General features: G+C 50.2%; 1 protein-coding gene across 5 annotated transcripts in view; it reads left to right on the top strand.

Annotated features, from left to right (window-relative positions):
- PACS2 (phosphofurin acidic cluster sorting protein 2) overlaps positions 1 to 20,177 on the top strand; it is a 180,179-nt gene that overhangs the window by 44,696 nt on the left and 115,306 nt on the right. For all 5 annotated transcript variants that reach the window (XM_084637745.1, XM_084637744.1, XM_084637746.1 and 2 more), the window contains exon 2: positions 7,828 to 7,915. In XM_084637745.1, the coding sequence (XP_084493871.1) occupies positions 7,828 to 7,915 (88 nt within the window). The remainder of the gene's footprint in view (positions 1 to 7,827; positions 7,916 to 20,177) is intronic.

Below are 20,177 nucleotides of genomic sequence, written 5' to 3'. Positions count from 1 at the left end.
GCTTTCAAATGTCCCAGTGCACTTTCTACCACCATTCTGCACTTGCTCAGCCTACAGTTGAACTGCTCCTTACTACTGTCCAGGGTGCCTGTGTACGGCTTCGTGAGCCATGTCATTAAGGGGTAGGCTGGGTCCCCGAGGATAACTATAGGCATTTCAACATCCCCAACAGTAATTTTCTGGTCTGGGAAGTAAGTCCCTTCCTGCAGCTGTTCAAACAGACCAGAGTTCCTGAAGGTGCGAGCGTCATGCACCTTTCCCAGCCATCCCATGTTGATGTTGGTGAAACGTCCCTTGTGATCCACCAGTGCTTGCAGCATCATGGAAAAGTACTCCTTGCTGTTTATGTACTGGCCACCCCGGTGTTCCGGGGCCAAGATAGGGAAATGCGTTCCGTCTATCGCCCTGCCGCAGTTAGGGAACCCCAGTGCATTAAAGCCATCCACAATCGTCTGCACATTTCCCAAAGTCACTACCCTTGATAGCAGCTGGTCAATGATTGCGTTGGCTTCTTGCAGCACAGCAGCCCCCACAGCAGATTTGCCCACTCCAAACTGATTCCCGACTGACCGGTAGCTGTTGGGCGTTGTAAGCTTCCATAGGGCTATGGCCACTTGCTTCTCAACTGTGAGGGCTCCTCTCATTTTGGTGTCTTTTGTGCTTCAGGGCAGGGGACGGCAAGTTACAAAGTTCCATGAAAGTGGCCCAACGCATACGAAAGTTTCGCAGCCACTTGGAATCATCCCATACCCGCAACGCTATGCGGTCCCACCAGTCTGTGCTTGTTTCCCAGGTCCAGAATCGGTGTTCCATGGCATGAACTTGGCCCAATGCCACCATGATCTCCCAAACGCCATATGCCATGCTTCTAGGAAGGTCTGTGTCCATGTCCTCATCAGTATAGTAATCACACTGTCGTTGCTTCCTCACCCGGTTTTGCAGGTACTGCACGTACCTCTGGATAATGCATGAGGTATTTACAATGGTCAAAATTGCAGCGGAGAGCTGAGCGGGCTCCATGCTTGCCGCGCTATGGCGCCTGCACAGGTAATCCTGGAAAAAAATCCCCCCCCCCCACCCGAGCTGAAGCCCAAGCTGAGGCCCCGCTGCCCAGGCTTGAAGCTGAAGCCTGAGTAACTTAGCTTTGCAAGGTTGTCTGTGGTGTCGGACCCTGGGCCATTGCCTTGCTTGCTACCCCCTAATGCTGGCCCTGGCTTTTAAACTATTGGATATGCAGAAAAACAGTTGTGGCAAAGGTGGGCCGAGGAGTTTTTATAGCATGTTGTGGGGGGCCTCAGAAAAAGTTTGAGAACCCCTGGACTAGGAGAATTCTCGAGGTCTCTTCAAGCCTTACAAGTCTATGATTCTATACCTTCAGAGGCTGAAGGAAATGGGTGAAGACCAGGCTTCTGTTTAAAGCTAGTGTCAGACTCTCACATCTTTACTTTAGAAAGACAGCCTTTTATATTCATTGGACCTGTGTTTATTCTGTAGTAGTTTGTAGCTCTAATTGATGGAGAATCTAGGCAAGAGCCTCCAACTCTTTTATGGAAACCTGGCTTATGATTAAGGGAAGGCCCAAGGTTCCATTTCAGATTCAGAAACTGAATAGAACCCATCTGTCCTCCCAATGGATATTTAAGTGCCTTGAGAAAAGCAAAAAACACAAAAGGTCCCTGCCAATAAAAGCTGGGAGGGGAAGTCAATCCCAATCCCAACCTTGGCGTAAATGAAATGAGCAAGAATAATCAAAATTATGTATCTATTAAATGCAAAAATTGCATGATTGCACAGTTAAAATAAACAAGGAATACAAAAGTGAGGGTTCTAAGCTTTTGTGGGTTTAACTATACATCTTGAACCCACCTGTGTGCCTTGAACTAGCTATGCATTCACATACTCAGTTACAGGTGGATGCTGAAACGAGTGCACGAAAAATGTTCTGCTGCACATGCGCAATATGCAGTTTTGAAATATTTACAAGTCATTCAGCCTACTTCTGTCATCGCCCTTGGTGTCTCTTGCAGTATTGATTCCAAGTGTCCTCCTTCCTATTGGATAGCTGTGTACTAGATTATTTTTCCCTGTGTATGTTGAGTGCATCTTTCCAAGCTGAAAATCATTTTTTCTGTTTCAAATCTCTCTAGATCACTGTATTTTTGTCCTTCCTGGTGTTAACTCCTCTCAGTTTAGTATTGCTCATGAAATTTAACATGCTTATTGCAACATTTTCTAGTTAGTTAATAAAGATGCTAAGAGCAGACAAATGCTGATCTGCGAGACTTAGGTATCACTAAAATTCCAAGCAGATGGACAAGAACACAAAGGGGGTGATACCTTTGTGCCTCCTTTTTGGATAATCTTGGTGCTGTTCTGTGTACACATCTGTACATGGAGGCCCCCCATTGGTTTTAGCCACTGAATCCACTGTTCGTGCATTACTCCAAATGTGGCTGTGGCTGCAATCAATATACCCTTAGAATAACCTTTAAAAAAAATTTTTTTTTTTTTGCAAGCGTTAGTCTCCTCCCATTTCCTACTTTGATTTGTAAAGTAACAGATAGGTAGAAGCTAGACAAGTTAGACCTGCAATAATAAACACACTGACTGCATGAATGATTTTTACACTGTGGATTTCTCTGAATCTCCTCCTCTGCTAGAGGATATAAATGCTTCATTGTTCTTGGTGCGAAGAGCCTTTTAGTACCAGTTGTCCAGCAATCATGGATAAAGAAAGCAGATGTATCTCATGTCTTTTTTTAACTGCTTTTGTTTCCCTGATCACTGTGAGAGGCTTTCTCAGGCAGCAGTGCTGCATGGGTTTGATCAAAGCTTATAAATGACTAATTGAAAGAATGTCAATGGAGAACAGAATGCTCCTTGTATATTTCTGTGTGCGCTGAGAGCACAATTGTTTCTTTACGTAAGTTTTCCCTTCTTAAGCTTTGGGTATGATGGACAAAAAGAGCAGATTGTTTTGGTCTGTCAGCAGAGACAATGCCTGTCCTGTTATACCTCTGCTCTCATCACCTGACCAGCCACAGCTCTGTGGATTTTGGCAAGCAGGGGGGTGTGAGTGTTCTCCAGCTACAGCATTACAAAGAAAACAAATGGCATCACAACGAGTTCCTGACTCTGCTGCAGCATGCATGTGCTTGACACTTGACATTTCTTTTGGGACGGGGTGAGGAGCAGAGGCCCCTTCCCCTCCCTCAATCTGGAGTAGGGGACAGATTTATCTCTTTAAAAAAAAGAAAAAAGAGGAGGACTTGTGGCACCTTAGAGACTAACAAATTTATTTGAGCATACGCTTTCGTGAGCTACAGCAGTGAGCCATAGCTCACGAAAGCTTATGCTCAAATAAATTTGTTAGTCTCTAAGGTGCCACAAGTTTTCCTTTTCTTTTTGCGGATACAGACTAACACGGCTGCTACTCTGAAACCTGAGATTTATCTCTGAATCACTTCTAATTAGTGTTGGCACACAGTAAAAGCCAGATGTGCAGTCAAAAATACTGGGCTTCGCTCTCCTCTCCCCCTGTTTCTGCCTTTCTGTGCTATTTCCTTCCCACTTTCTGTCAGTTTGAGCTTCCACCTTTCTGTGTGGATGGACTTGGTGTGTGAGAGCCTCCATTCTCCCTTTTGCCCTTTGTCGTCAACTGGCTAAGGAGGGGCTGAGTTTGTCAGTTTTACATTGCTGCCAATTCCTGTAGTATCTGAGCACCTCTCCATCTGTAATATATTCATCTGCACAACATCCCTCTGGGGCAGGGCAGGGCTGTTATCCCTGTTGTACACATGGGGAAACTGAGGCCCAGAGGTACTATGAATTGTCCCAGTGTTGCACACATTTCTGTGTAAAATAGATGATAATGCAGCCCCTTGGAGACTTTGTAGTTCTCTGGATCCTTTGCGGGGTAAAACCTCTATGTGGAGTAGAGCTTTTCATTTTATTTTACTTGTTTATGTTGGTTTGTTTTCTGGGGTTTTGTCCATGGTTGGTGTTGGGGGTGCGGGGAGGTTGGGTGGAAGAGGGTGTCAATGTTCTGAGTCTCTCTCATGATGGAACATGCATGTGGGTCCCTCTGTAGCCTGCCAGCAGGAGGGGTTGCTAGAAGGGCCTTTGCTCTTTCACATCTGCTCTCTCTTAGGGGCTGAGTGCACTGCCTTGCCAGTCTCCAGTTTGGTCTGATGTGGGGCATTTTTCCCCCTTTGGTAGGTGTCTCTGCTCCCAGCATGGAGTATGTGCTGCTGGTCCTGCTGAAGTGATAAGCACCAGGGAGGGAGAGGAGCTGTGGAAGCTTAAGACAATGTTGGCACAAGAACAAATGGAACAGTGGCCATGAGTATATTTACGTTGGAAATTAGGTTTCTAACCATTAGAGGAGAGAGGTTCTGGAGAAACCTCCTAATAGGGGCTGTTGGGGCAAATGACCTAACTAGTCTGAAGCTGCAGCTTGATGAGTTTGTGACCAAGATTATATGATGGGGCTGCCTGCAGTACCAGGGGACTCAGTGACCTTCAAGCCCTATGGTCTGATGTTCATACAGTGCTTGCAGGAGTAGCAGCCAGGGAATGAAACCAACACAGTATGGATCAGTTTCACTTCTTGCTCTTGCTGGGTCAGGAAGTGCAGTGTACAGGTGTACGAGAGACAAGGTTCTCCGCTCTTACTGGGAAAATAGGATAGACACACATGGGAAGGAGGTGATTGGATCAACTATCTGTTGATCTCTTCTGTTATAAATATAAATGGAAGGGTAACCATCTTTCTGTATACAGTGCTATAAAATCCTGCCTGGCCAGAGGCAACATCCTGTTACCTGTAAAGGGTTAAGAAGCTCAGCTAACCTGGCTGGCACCTGACCCAAAGGACCAATAAGGGGACAAGATACTTTCAAATCTTGGCGGGGTGGGGGGAGGGGAGGAGGCTTTTGTTTGTGCTCTTTGTTTATGTGGTGGTTCTCCCTTGGGACTGAGAGAGGCCAGACGGATTAGGATGGGTTGGAGAAGATGGATTTCTAAGCATAACTCATGCTGAGGAATGGCAGTATCTGTGATGACGAGGACTGTCACCCCCCCCCCCAAACAAATATATCAGGCACAGGCAGCCCAAGTGTGGAGAGTTAGGAAGATAGCTCCAAAGAGACTGGAGTTCCTGTTGTTCTCATAGTGAATAGAGAGATTTCAGAGTAACAGCCGTGTTAGTCTGTATTCGCAAAAAGAAAATGAGTAATTGTGGCACCTTAGAGACTAACCAATTTATTTGAGCATAAGCTTTCGTGAGCTACAGCTCACTTCATCGGATGCATACTGTGGAAAGTGTAGAAGATCTTTTTATACACACAAAGCATGAAAAAATACCTCCTCCCACCCCACAGTCCTGCTGGTAATGGCTTATCTAAAGTGATCACTCTCCTTACAATGTGTATGATAATCAAGTTGGGCCATTTCCAGCACAAATCCAGGTTTTCTCACCCCCTCCTCCCCCACACAAACCCACTCTCCTGCTGGTAATAGCTTATATAAAGTGACCCCTCTCTTTACAACGTGTATGATAATCAACTTCAAATCCAGACTCCAGCGAGAAACTGTTGAATTGGAATTCATTTGGAAATTGGATACAATTAACTTAGGCTTGAATAGAGACTGGGAGTGGCTAAGTCATTATGCAAGGTAACCTATTTCCCCTTGTTTCCACCCCCCCCCCCCCCGACGTTCTTGTTAAACCCTGGATTTGTGCTGGAAATGGCCCACCTTGATTATCATACACATTGTAAGGAGAGTGATCACTTTAGATAAGCCATTACCAGCAGGAGAGTGGGGTGGGAGGAGGTATTTTTTCATGCTTTGTGTGTATAAAAAGATCTTCTACACTTTCCACAGTATGCATCCGATGAAGTGAGCTGTAGCTCATGAAAGCTTATGCTCAAATAAATTGGCTAATGAATAGAGAGAGGATCTGACGGAACCATGCCCACCAAACACCAAGCCAAATGGTAGAGCTGTAAGGCTCCTAGGAGAAGTCATACCTAGGAGCTGTGCTGGGAAGAGGTGTCTGAGAAGTGGCTCAGTAAAGCAGGATCTTCCCTGAGTGTGCAGAGTGGAAGGGCTTCTTTCTGGCCAGTCCAATATTAAAATCCAGACACTAATGCTTGTTTCTTGATATTAACACTTGTGTATTGAAATAATTCCATCCGTACTTTATACAAGGAATTATTTCAATGCACAATAGTATCGGATCACTAATGACATCAAATAACACAAGAATGGGGGTCACCTGATTAATAGGCAGCAGGTTTGAAAAAAGGAAGTACTTCAGACAGCATACAGTCAACCTGAGGAACTCGTTACCGGGCAATGTTGTGAAGGCCAAAAGTATAACACTGTTCAAAAAAGAATTAGGGCATATCTACACTTGCCTTTTAAAATAAGAAAAAGTCCCTTTTTTTTTTCACAAAAAGCATGGGATACACTTGTTAATGACTTTTTGCAGTGAAACTCAGAAGTTTCACTGCAAAAAGAAAACCACCTCCAGGAGAGGTTTACAGCTCTTACCGGTGATGCATTTGCAGTGATGTGCAGGTGAAGACACATTCTTCCTGTTTACGTAGCTTTTAGCCTCTGCAGGATATCCCACAGTGCCAAGGTGACCACTCTAGCCAGCAGCTCTGCTGCTCTGATGCCAGGTAAACAGACATCCACCCCTCCCCCTGTAAAGCCCCAGGAACTTTAAAACTCCCCTTCCTGTTTCCTTGGCAAGTGCTCACTTATCTGGCCAGGTGACAATGCCTGCTCCACCGGAGCAAAGGATCCCCTGCCTGGAGCCATGCTGAGCTACTGGAGCTTATCCATGTTTGGGGAGAGGAGGTTGTGCAAGGACCCAGGATGCCTCGCCATCATCCCCCACTTCCCTCCCTTAAGACCCATGGTCAAACTGGAGAGAGCTGCACTGTGGGATAGCTTCCCTAGAGTGCAGCTCTCATTGGGGATGGACGCGCTGCTAATGTAAACACTCTGACGCCTGAGGAATTAAGTGAGTACACAAACCAGTGCTTTACTTTCACTGATTCCCTATCACCGGTTAAACTTACAGCAGAAAAACTCTGCAAGTGTTGAGAAGTTCATGGAGGATCAGTCCATTGGTGGCTATTAGCCAAGATGGTCAGGGATGCAACCCCATGCTCTGGGTGTCCCTAAACCTCTAATTGCTAGAAGCTGGGACTGGATAGCAGGGATGGATCACTCCATAAGTTGCCCTGTTCTGTTAATTCCCTCTGAAAACATCTGGTACTGGCCACTGTCAGAGACAGGATAGTCTGTTAGATGGGCCACTGGTCTGACCCAATATGGCCATTCTTATTTTCTTAACAGCTTTGAACAAAGCAAAGTAGCAATGAGTGGAGCGTGACACTACTTTCATCTGCTTGGCATGCCAGCAGCAGGGGACAGAGGGAAGAGCTTAAATCCCTCTCATGTTTTTCCATTTGGGTGACCAGAACTGCTTATTAACTTTTAAAAGAACTCATGAAAACAACAGTTGATAAACAGGTAGAAGTAGGTCTTCATGGGCCTGGAGTTGCAAAGTGAAACAACCAACAAACTTGAAAATGTGCAACTCTGAATTCTATTGGTTGTCTGGCTTTAAGAGCTAGTTTTTTAACCTAGCTTGTGGGTCAGTAGTCTGTACTCTGTTCTCCAGTACATAAAAGGAAAAGGAAGAAATTCATCCCAAGGGCATGGTGTACCTCCAGCGTGCTCTGACTTCATGTCCTGTCCTTTTCCAGGCGTAACTCATAGCTGTTTCTCCTGTGTTCTTGCTTGCAGGTTGTGCACCTTGACTTTAAAGAAACTGGTCGTCTTAAAGGAAATGGATAAGGAGCTCATTTCTGTGGTCATTGCAGTCAAAATGCAGGTAACTTGCATTTAATACTTAGCCTTAAATGGTAAGAGCAACACAACAGTTGCAGTGTTAAGCGCTGAAATGTCAAGAAATATGAAAATTAAGGTTGCATTTTGTAATGCATGTGTACAAGGAGACTATCACCTACTGTTCCACGAATACAATACGCTGTTTCGGTACCTGTGCAGTGTTAGGTTCATGAGTAAGATCTTAACATTTTTTCCTTTCTTGTGTACTTCCACTGTCATAGTATTAAAATATATCTTCACAGAGTGAGTTAGACTTCCCATCATTAAGGCCAAAAGTAGCTTTTTATTATGAAACTGAGTTTCTGCTACAAACCCTCATTCTCCCAACTTCATCAAAACTCAACCTCTTGACCTGTTTTACATGTTACATCTTGTCTCAGGGCAGAACAGAGGTTTTTTCCCTCATAGAGAGCTTAGGGGCAGTCAAATGGAGCTACAGAAGGACGGGAGTTAACATGCTCCCTCTTGCACTTTCAAAGGATTTTCCTTGTGTTTTTTTGCTTCATAATAACTACAGAATCACTGCCCAACTGCACTGCTACCGTAATCCTGGTAGAAAAGTGACTTCAAAGGGGTGCAAAATGCAGGAGAATGGATATCACTTGACTTAAAAATAATGTATATTTTAAAGTGTATGAACTTGCGTTGCAAGTGTGTTATATGGACCTGTAAGTGTCTAAATTAATGCATTGATTTTATACGTACATTGTGTACATACGTCGGTGTGCATGTAGGCAGGAGCTAAGCTGGGAAGGAATGGGGTCCATTCCTGGTCTACTTGTAAGCTCAGCTTAACATACAGGGAGTCCTGTCACTGAACAGTGCTTAAGCATTGTTTGAAAGCCAACATGATTTCCAGGCATAAAACCTCACTAATCTTGAGCTGAAGTTGATTAAATCTGCTGCTGCAGCCAAAACCCCTGCAGAGAACTTAGTAGTTGTCAAAAAAAACCAAAAACGTTAGCCTGAACATTTAAACTTAAAGGGTTCATCTTACAAGAAGACCCAGAATATTCAAATACAGAGCTATGGATTCAACCAGCTGTCACTGCCACTCTGAGAACAGCGAGAAACTCTGCTACAACCTCATCTGTGCATGTTGAGGCTGTCAAGTCCTCGTTTCCAGCAGGCCCTAGCAGCTCTGTTGCTATTTGGAGTACCGGTTCTGTCACTTCCTGCTTTAAATTAGAAAATATTTCCGTCAGATTTCCTTCATCCCCTCCCTTCTCTAACGAACAGGCATCCAAGTAGCTTTGTTAGTTCCTCGTGCAATTCCAGAATGAGGGAGTTCAGTTCCCAGAACCTCTATGTCAGGATGTCAGGAAACCGATTTCAGTGCCCCTTATGGGAAGGTGTCTTGAAGTTTGGGGGAGATAGGGCCCTGCACCCCCCACTTCCTGCGATTCACCCGTGACACTCAGCCAGCCAGTAAAACAGACTTTATTAGATGACAGGAACACAGTCCAAAACAGCGTTTGTATGTACAGAAAACAGGACCCCTCAGTGAGGTCCATCTTGGGGGATAGGGAGCCAGACCCTGTTCTGGCCTTCCTCCATTTCCCCAGCCAGCTCCAAACTGAAACTCTCCCACCCCTCCTCTCCTCTCCATCTGCATTTTCACTGACCATTTCCGTCTTAGCCAATTGTTTCCCTGGATTCAAATTCAAATCCTCGGCCATTACAGGAGCAGGGCCTGGATCCTGTCCCAAAGACACACAGTCACCCCCCAACAGGACCGCACAGCCGATATCCTGGAGAACCCAAACTACCAGCCAGCCCGACCCCTCCTGCACAGGGATCTGGCCCATAGGCAGGTCGTGGGCCTTCATCCCTGGGACCTTCACCCAGGTCACACAGCCCCTCAGCATGTGGTGAGGCTGCACCACCTGGGGCCTGACAACAGTTCTCTCTGTCCCAGGATCTCGCCACCCCAGGAATGTCTCCTCATTGACCACCACCTTCCGCTCCCACTGGGGGTCTGAGAGGCCTGTGCCCAGGAGAGTCCACGCAGACACATAGGCCAGGGCCAGGAGTGGAAGCCTGTCCACCAACCCACCCATCTGGCTGATGGCGTCTATGGCCTTGAGACCCAGCAAGGGAGCTAAATACCGCGGCTTTTCTGCAGGGTCCCCCTGGTTCAAATCGCCAGCCTGCTCGAAGGCAGTGAGGTGGGCATCCACATCTCCCCCCGACCCCTTAACCAGGGGCAGCAATTTAGTATCGAGGTTCCCTGCAGTGCTGGCACCCCGGTGTCTATTCCCACTCACCCCTGGGAAGTCCACTATGCCTCTCCGCTCCACCATCAGCAGTTCATGCTGCTGCTGCTTCTCCTGCAGCTCTTTCTTGGGCTCTCGCTGTCTCTCATGGTCCTCTTGCTCTTTTGGACTCTGCTCCAATCCCATCTGTGTCTGATCCCCTGATGGGGAACCTGACCGTGAAGACCCCCGTCTGGTCGGGGACAGGAGTCTTGGGGATGCCTGGCTACAGCTACAGCTGCTCCCAGATCCTCTTGTAGCCCCATCTGGGTCAGGAATCTGCTCCTTAGAGCAGTCATCGTCCTCCAGCTGCACAACTAACTGTGCTTTGGTGAACTTTCCAATATGTAACCCTCTCTTTTTGCACAGGTTTACAATGTCCTTCTTAAGGAGATGGTGATAGGCCATCACTTCATTGTTCCCAAGTTGCTGTGGACTCGCATGCCTGTGTGCTCTCAGCTCCCCATGGTTTCCAGGAAGAACCCCTAGTGTGCTAGCCCTTCTCCAGGTCACCACCTCTCTCCCAGGGTCAAGCCGCAGACTCCTCTGCCCCTGAGATTGCTCTCTGCAGTCCCCAGGGAGACCCCATTACTGCAACAGTCCTCCTCTCATCCAGGGCCAAGCCACAGGCTCCTCCGCCCCTGAGACTGCTCCCCGCAGTCCCCAGGGGGAATCCATTACTGCAACAGTCCTTCTCGCTGGTCACACTCTCCCAGGAGTTAAGCTAAGCGTAGCTTCTCTGCCCCCTAAAACCGCTCCTCTCTGAGACTTCAGCACGCCTGGTCCTCGTCAATCACCCTTTGTTTTACTGCTCCCCAGTCACTCACTGAAGGAAGCGCCACCCAGGGGGTGCAGTACATCCCACCACTGCCACCAGTTGTCACGAAGTTTGGGGGAGACCGGGCCCTGCACCCCCCACTTCCTGTGATTCACCGTGACTCTCAGCCAGCCAGTAAAAAAGAAGGTTTATTAGACAACAGGAACACAGTCCAAAACAGAGCTTGTAGGTACAGGAAACAGGACCCCTCAGTGAGGTTCATCTTGGGGGGTAGGGAGCCAGACCCAGTTCAGGCCTCCCTCCATTTCCCCAGGCAGCTCCAAACTGAAACTCTCCCACCCCTCCTCTCGCCTTTTGTCTCTTTCCCGGGCTAGGAGGCCACTTGATCTCTTTGTTCTCCAACACCTTCAGTTGGTACCTTTGCAGAGGAGGGGCCCAGGCCATCAGTTGCCAGAAGAGAGGGTGTCAGCCATTCTCTGTGCAGACCCTATCACACTGGCCCTCTAGGGCTCTGCAACAAATACACACCCTTATCCCACCACCTAGATACTTAAGAACTGCATAGGGGAAACTGAGGCACCCACACAGTATTCAGAGAAAACATTAAGAACACTCCCACTTTGTCACAGAAGGAGCCAAGGGATTTATTGAGCCCCTTCTCACAGGTGAGGAAGGGGCTTGTGGAGAGGGGTTCCAAGGTTCCATAAGCAGCCCCAGAAAGTGTACACATGGGCATGCGTGGTCAGCCCCAGAAAGTGTACACATGGGCATGCGTGGCATCTGGGGCTCGTATCACTTAGCTCTGTTCCACCGCTCACGCTCCCAGATGATGGTCCTGTCACTTACATGCGCCCTTCCTGAAACTGAGCAGCGTGTGAAATACACACAGAACACCATGGGTGTGCCAAATTTCAGGTCTGAAGAGGCAGCTGTTTTCACTGTAGGGAGTTTTTCCTTAAGTTTAAAAAAGAAAAATCCTGTGGTATAGACAGTAAAACAGCAAAAGTAGCAAATTCCTGGCAAGTATTAAGTATATGGGGGGAAAAGGGCATGACGGAAACAGTTTGAGTACTTCTCAGGCCCTTGTCACTATAGCATTTGCACACCTCCCACTCTTTAATGTGTTTAACCTCTCAACCCCCTGGTGAGGCAGCGCTATTATCCCAATGTACAGATGGGAAACTGAGACACAGAGCAACTAAGTGACTTGCCCAAGGTCCTGCAGGAAATCTGTGGCAGAGCAGGGACTGGACCCCTACTCTCAAGTCCCAACCTAGAATTGTAACCACTGGACCATCCTTCATCTCATCCATCATTGACCTGGCCTTGCATAATCCCCAGATGGCCTTTGTAGGGGATGTGACAGCTACAGCTACTGCCTTGTATGTGGGTGCCAATGAGCTGACTTTGTACTGTCACCTAATTACCATCCACATTTATTTTGTCCTATGATGAACTAATTGAAGGTGGACCAGTGTCTCTGCAGTGCCACATGCGGTCAGTAGGTTTGTGGTCTTGACATATTTGAATATTCATATGTGCTGATAAAACTCTTTTGGGGTCACTTGGTGCACATGAGCTCAAGTTCTTCTTCGAGTGATTGCTCATGTGTATTCCACAATAGGTGTGTGTGCTCGCCATGTGCACTGGTGCCGGAAGTTTTTCCCCTAGCAGTACCCGTAGGGTAGAGCGCCCCCACGACCCCTGGAGTGGCTCCTGCCTGGCATGGTATAAGGGGAGCTGCACGCTCCCCTCACCCTCAGTTCCTTCTTGCCGCCAGTGAAGGTGCGTCGGAACTGCTCAGCTCCAGCTTTGCTGTAGCTCATCCCCAGAACTGTTTGTTTGTTCAGCGTTAGTACCTGTAGTTAGTTAGCTGTTTAGTTAATTAAGTTAGTCAGTGAGTCCAGGCCGGGGCATGCCCCGCACCCCGGGGTTTAGGTCCTGTGGCTCTTGTAGGCGTTCTATGCCAAGAAGTGACCCACACGGAAACTGTTTGCACTGCTTGGGAGAAACCCATATCCGTGAAAGGTGCAAGATTTGCAAGTCGTTTAAGCCTTGGACCAAAAGAGAAAGGGACATTAGACTCCAGGCCATCCTGATGGAGTCAATGCTGACCCCGACCCCGGCATGTCTTCCGAACTGGTACCCGGCACTGCGGTGTCGGTACACGGCAACCCTCCGGTGCCATCGACCAGTCGGCACTGCTCCCCATCCATGGGGCAAGCCAAGAGGGCCAGGAAGACTCCCTCTTCACAGCGGTACCGAGGGAAGTCTGGGACTGAGGCTAGGCCCATGTCAGGCAGTCCTTGATCCCCACCGGGCCCCAGGCCTCCGACTCACGTTGCGCAGAGAAGCCCGGCCCCTTTGGTACAGGCCTCTCCGGATGTCCGGATGCTGTCCACTCCTGAAGCCCTCCAGGTGTCCCGGGATGTTATGTCCATGCCAGTGCCCGGAGCGCCTCCGATGTTGGCCCCATGCTCCAGAGGTAAGCCGCCGCTGGGATCTCCACAGTCGCCTACGGCCCGGTACTGGTCTCAGTCGAGGGAACGTTTCCAGTTCCGATCACCAACCAGCAATTGCTTGGGGCAGTGTCCAGGTGGATTGCCCTCGACGCCGACCGGACTGTCTGGCTGGGTTCCAGCCGGCTGGGACTCGCAGCACCTCTCGTCCTCAAGGAACGAATATCGGCGGGATCGTGGCGGATGTCGCCTTCAGTCCTAGTCTTGGAGAGGGTACCGCAGTCGATCACAGCACGGTCGTTGACGCCGTTTCCTCTCGGACTCCCGTTCCAAGTCTCCACCAAGATATCACAGCCCCGGGCATCGATCGCCGGCGTTTCACTGTCGCATGTCCGCTCATTGAGGCTGTTCGCAGAGCAGCTGTTACCGCCGGTACTGGTCCTCCATGTCGAGATTGCGATCCTGTGGCCATCGTAGATCCCGGCCCCTCCGCTCCTCCCGGTCCAGAGACAGCAGCAGATCTTATGCCAGACCAGTCTCTATTCGTAGCCGTCCTTCGATGGGCCAGGCCAGACAACCCGAACAGCTGACCCTGCTGGTGCCACAGCAGGTGCAGTGGCACTGAACATTTTGGCCAGACCAATGGTACCAGTGGGCACCGTGGCCTCCAGTGCAGCCCCAGTGGCAGCTCAGTCTGTGGCCGGAGCTTCGGAGGCACCGTTGGCCTCCCTCTCCAGTGTCCCGAGAAAGGAGGTGGTGGGACGTGTGTCTTCGGCACCGTGCCCAGAGTCTGACCAGGTGGCGGAACCTCCTGTGCCAGCCGACACGCAGAGCATCGCACCGGCCTCTTTGCCCCGCCTGGAGGAGGCAATTGCGGCCCCGCCCCCCTCCATCCCGCAGGAGGACTTCAGGGCCCACCAAGAACTCTTAGAGGGTGGCTGCAAGCCTCCACCTCCAGGCAGAGGAGATGGAGGAGCCCTCAGACTCTGTTTAATGTGTTGTCCCCATTGGCACCGGGAGGGAGGCCTTGCCTCTCCATGAAGGGGTGGCTAAGATTTCAAATGCCTGTGGCAAACACCAGCCTCATTGGCCCCTATCTCTAAAAATGCGGAATGCAAGTACTTTGTACCCGCTAAGGGGCATGAGTACTTGTATACCCATCCGGCGCCCAACTCCCTGGTGGTCGAGTCGGTCAACCGCAGGGAACGGCAGGGTCATCCAGCCCCGAACCCAAAGAACAAAGACTCTTGGAGACTGGAGTCTTTCGGAAGGAAAGATGATTCATCTTCAAGCTTCCAGTTACGAGTGGCAAACCATCAGGCTCTCCTGGGCCGTTACGAGTTCAGTCTGTGGGGCTCCCTGCCCAAGTTTGAGGACTCCCTCCAGGAGCGCGATAGGAAGGAGTTCAAGTGGAGTGGAGGAAGGGGCAGCGGCTGCTAGGGCGTCCCTACAGGCAGCCTGGGATGATGCCGACACGGCCGCACGATCAATGGCCTTCGCGGTGTCCATGAGACGGGCGTCATGGCTCCTGCTTTCTGGGCTGTCCGGTGAAGCTCAGTCTTCCATGCAGGATCTCCCGTTTGACGGGAAAGCTCTGTTTGCGGAGGAAACAGATACAAGGCTGCATGGCATGAAAAACTCCCACATGACCCTCCAGACTCTGGGCCTCTATGTCCTGGCTCCAGCAAAACCTAAGTTCAAGCCGCAGCAGATTCCCACCCAGGCTGCCCTCCCAAAGTACGAGGCCGCCCATAAGAAGCAGCGGGACTATAAGAGATGCCCTCAGAGGCAGTCTCGGCCTGCCCCCCAGCCTGGGTCCTCCAAGGGCAAGCAGGCAGGGAAAAGACATTTCTGACTGGATGCTCGGGGGCATCCCACCAGTCCTCATCAGGGATCCACCTCCAATAAAGCTTCCCTTTTCCAACTGGTGGTGTGCTTTCCTCACAGAATGGTCGCAGCTAACCTTGGACCGATGGGTCCTCAACACCATCTCCGGGGTTACACCCTCCAGTTTACTTCCTCCCCGCCCAACCACCCCCCCGCCCCTACCCCCCGTGTGGGACCCCTCGCACGAAGCTCTGCTCGAGCAGGAGGTGGGCCAGCTCTTAGGTCTAGGAGTGATATAGATGGTGCCCGAGGAGTTCATGAGCAAGGGGTATTGCTCCCGTTATTTCCTTATCCCGAAGGCCAAAGGGGGGCTCAGGCCCATTCTGGATCTCCAAGGTCTGAACCAGTACATGGTGAAGCTCAAGTTCCACATGGTTTCCCTGGCCTCCATCATCTCCTCCCTGGATCCCGGGGACTGATACGCTGCCCTCGATCTACAGGACGCATACTTCCACATCCACACATTCGAGGGGCACAGATGCTGCCTCCATTTCGTTGTGGGACAGAATCATTACCAATTCACAGTCCTCCCGTTTGGTCTGTCCACTGCCCCCAGGGTGTTTACAAAATGCTTGTCGGTGGTAGCGGCCTACCTCAGATGGCAGGAGGTCCAGATATTTTCGTATCTGGACGATTGGCTTGTCAAGGGCAGTCCCCCCTTCCTCCCCCCGTCGCAGGTGAGGGATCACGTGGCTCTCCTCCTCTCTACATGCGCCACCTTGGACTTGTGGGTAAACAATACAAAGTCCATGTTAGTCGCGGTCCAATGCATAGAGTTTATCGGGGCGCTCCTGGACACAGTGTCGGTCAGGGCCTCTCTCCCGCCAGACAGATTTGAGACCCTGAAAGCTCTCATCGACTCAGTCACAAGGTTCCTGGTTACAACAGCCAGGGTTTGCCTACAACTCTTGGGTCACATGTTGGCATGCACGTACGTGGACCTTTACGCCAGACTCAGGATGAGGCCCCTCCAGCTCTGGTTGGCCTCGAAGTTCTCCCAGGCCACGGACAGGATGGACAAAGTTCTCACCGTGCCGGACTCTGTGATCACCTCCCGACAGTGGTGGTCTGCCCCAAACAACGTGCTCCAAGGGGTACCGTTCAGGGACAGGGCCCCGTCGTTGGAGCTGGTGTCTGTTGCGTCGTACCTGGGTTGGGGGGCCTATGCGGGGATCTTTCAGACCCAAGGCCTGTGGTCGGCTTAAGACCTGACCTTACATATAAACGTCAAGGAGCTCAGGGCGGTGTGGCTGGTGTGTATGGCCTTCTGCTCGCACCTGGAGGGCAAGGTAGTCAAGGTCCTCACTGACAACATGGCCTCAACGTTCTATATCAACAGGCAAGGCGGGGCCTGATCCTCTGCCGTGAAGCCCTCAGGCTGTGGGACTTCTCTGTAGCCCACGACATCCACCTGAAGGTTTTCCATCTACCGGGTGCCCAGAACAAGAGGGCAGATCACTTGAGCAGGGACTTTTCCTTGCAACACGAGTGGTCCCTCTCCCCGGAAGTGGCCCACTGGCTTTTCCGAAGGCGGGGAACTCCCCAGGTGGACCAGTTCGCGACTCGGCAGAACCGGCAGTGCCCCTGGTTCTGCTCCAGGTTGGGGCCTGGGAAGGGACGCTATCTCCAATGCCTTTCTCCTGTCCTGGTCAGGCCGGCTTCTCTACGCCTTTCCCCCGTTCCCTCTAATCAGGAGGGTCCTGGAGAAGATGAAGACGGACAAGGCCCGGGTCCTCCTGATTGCCCTGGTGTGGCCCAGGCAGCATTGGTACAGGACCTTCACAGGCCTGGCGGTAGCTCCGCCGTGGCCGTTGCCACTCCGCTTAGACCTGCTCTCAGGACCAGGGCCGCCGCCTCCACCCCAACCTGGCGGCTCTTCACCTCATGGTGTGGCTGCTCAGTGGTTAGGTAGAGAGGAAAGGATGTGTTCAGAGCAGGTTCAGTGCGTTCTTTTCGAAAGTAGATGGCCCTCCACTCGCTGTGCTTATTTGGCAAAGTGGTCCCGGTTTTCTAGGTGGGTGGCGGATCAGGGTGTCTCCCTGGTGACCGCCCCGTTCCAGCTTATCCTTGATTACCTCCTCCACCTCTGAGGGCCCAGGGCCTGGCGCCCTCGTCAGTCAATGTGCTCCTGGCAGCCATATCGGCCTTCCATCTGCTGGTGCAAGGGCACAGGGTATTTTCTCATGCTATGACTGGCCAGTTCCTTAAGGGTTTGGACCATCTTTTTCCGTATTCTAGACCCCTGGTCCCGCAGTCAGACATAAACGTTGTGTTGATTCGCCTCATGGGGCCACTGTTTGAACCACTGGCCACATGCTCCTGGTCTCACCTCTCGTGGAAGGTGGCCTTCCTGGTTGCAATCATGTCGGACAGGCGAGTCTCAGAGCCCTGACCTCCAAGCTGCCATACATGGTCTTTCATAAAGACAAGGTCCAGCTCTGCCCACACCCCATGTTCCTCCCGAGAGTGGTCTCTGCTTACCACATGGGTCAGGACATTTTTCTACCGGTCCTCTGCCCCAAGCCTCATGCGTCCAGTGAGGGGAGCGCTGTCTCCACACTCTCGATGTGCGGCAGGCTCTGGCTTTCTAGCTCGAGTGGACCAAGCTGTTCAGAAAGTCCTCGCAACTGTTCGTCGCCTCGGTTGAGCATGCGAGGGGCCAGCCGATTTCCACCCAGTAGCTTTCCAATCGGATCACTTCTTGCATCTGTTCCTGTTATGAGCTGGTGGGGGTTCCCCCGCCGCCCATTGTGAGGGCACACTTGACTCGGGCGCAGGCCTTGTCGGCTGCCTTCATGACCCACGTCCCCATCCAGGACATTTGTAAGGCCGTCACATAGTCTTCGGTTCACACGTTCACTTCGCACTATGCGATTGTTCCCCAAACCAGGGATGACGCCGGGTTTGGCAGGGCTGTCCTCCGTCCTGGGAACTTGTGAACTCCTACCCACCTCCAACAGATATAGCTTGGAATCCCCTATTGTGGAATACACATGAGCAATCACTCGAAGAAGAAAAGACAGTTACCTTTTCCATAACTGGTGTTCTTCGAGATGTGTTGCTCATGCCTATTCCACATCCCACTCTCCTTCCCCTCTGTCAGAGTTGTCTGGCAAGAAGGAACTGAGGGTAGGGGGAGTGTGCAGCTCCCCTTATACCACGCCAGGCAGGCGCCACTCCAGGGGCCGCAGGGGGCACCCCCCCTACGGGTACTGCTAGGGGAAAAATTTCCGGCACCGGTGCACATGGCGAGCACGCACACCTATTGTGGAATAGACAGGAGCAACACATCTCCAAAGAACACCAGTAACAGAAAAGTAACTGTCTTTCCTGATATGAAGGCTGTTTTCAGATGTCAGTGATATCAGATTTCCAAGTGCATGAGCTTTCAATCTAGTGACTTAATCCTTTTTTTTTATAAAGAGAATTGCAAAGATATGGTGTTACAAACACATCTTGGATTCCTTCAAAAGGGCATGACAAAATTCCATCTTAACTCGCCCATCTTTGTCAGCCTGTCCCCGTCCTGGGGAGACCCTTTTCGACTGTTGTTCAACAGCATTTCCTGAGACTTTATCAGACATTCAGGTCCCTTTTGTCTGCTTTGAATACAGTGGTGTATTCAGGAGGCAGCTGTGTTGCTCCTTTATTATATAGCCACTGTGTGGCGTAACAAATAAAGCCGCTCTGTCACAACTAGAAGGAGCTCTGGCACTGACAGAACATCAGTGTTGCTAACTGTCATGGTTGCAGGGCTGGGTGCCCCTCTCCCTTTTCTCAGCTGAGTGCACACCCTCAGGTGACAGGCCTCTTGCCTTTACTTCTCTTGGGGTGGAATTTTTCAATTTTCCCATTCTTAGAGCAAGCCCTGGGATACAGCCCCATGGGCATCCACCAATAACCTACAGGTCTGACTGAGTTCAGACACCTGCAGTTCTTCCTTCAGGAGTCTGACCAGTTGTATACAGAGACCAGACAGACTTCTTAAAAATCCAAGTAGTGTTTAACGGTAGAAATAAACTATTCAGGGACGATTTGAAAACTGTCTACACGCATGTCCCCTGCCTCAAGGCTTGCAGTCCCCAGGTGGTACAGCAGGCAAATCTACCTTCTTCAGACAGCCCTGACTGAATAGCTGTCTTTGTCTGGTTTCCCCTGAAACATGATCCCCTCTCTTGAGGGTCCCTTTTAAACCCTGCATAGTTCTTCTGTGTTCCTGGCCTTTGGCCCTTCCGTAGGCTCCCCAGGAATCAAGCCGGAGTCTTTGGAGATAATAGCTCTGCCACTGCTCCTTAGCAGCCCTGAGGTGTTTGCTGTAGCGTAGCTTATCTTGAGCTCTTTTTCCTTCCTGCTTATTTTTGCTGACAGCTCCCTATAGAGTTGCATGAATATAGTCACATGGTTAGCATGCACTATTCATACATTAGTGGTGCTCCGAATCAGTCACATCAGCTCTCCCAGTTGTATTGCAAGTCTGTGTTTCTCTTAAAGCCCCAGCCGCCAAAGTCATTTGATTAGGTGAGAATCTCAGCTTTCATTTTAAAAGTTAATTTATATCTTTAATGGTTGCAGAGGAGCTGGTAAACCTGACCTAAGGACTCAAAACCCAGCAGGCAGATAAAAAGAAGCCTCTATTTATTGGCTTAAAAATAAAAAAATATAATTTTAAAAAGAATCACATGTTTGAACATTTGGGGCTGGTACTGCAGGAATATTGCTGTATGCCACTACTGTATTACTAACTGCAAATCTGTCCAAATCCCCCAATGGCCAAGTACTTTGCTTTCATCTGGGTAGGCCTTTGTTGGGGGAGTGCACAGTCACTCTGTTACTGGTATGCTCACAGCATAAACACAGACAAGTTAG

This window comes from Lepidochelys olivacea (assembly GCF_965140295.1).
Source record: "Lepidochelys olivacea isolate rLepOli2 genome assembly, chromosome: 8".
NCBI lineage: Eukaryota > Metazoa > Chordata > Testudines > Cheloniidae > Lepidochelys > Lepidochelys olivacea.
This window is presented reverse-complemented; position numbering and strand designations above follow the sequence as displayed.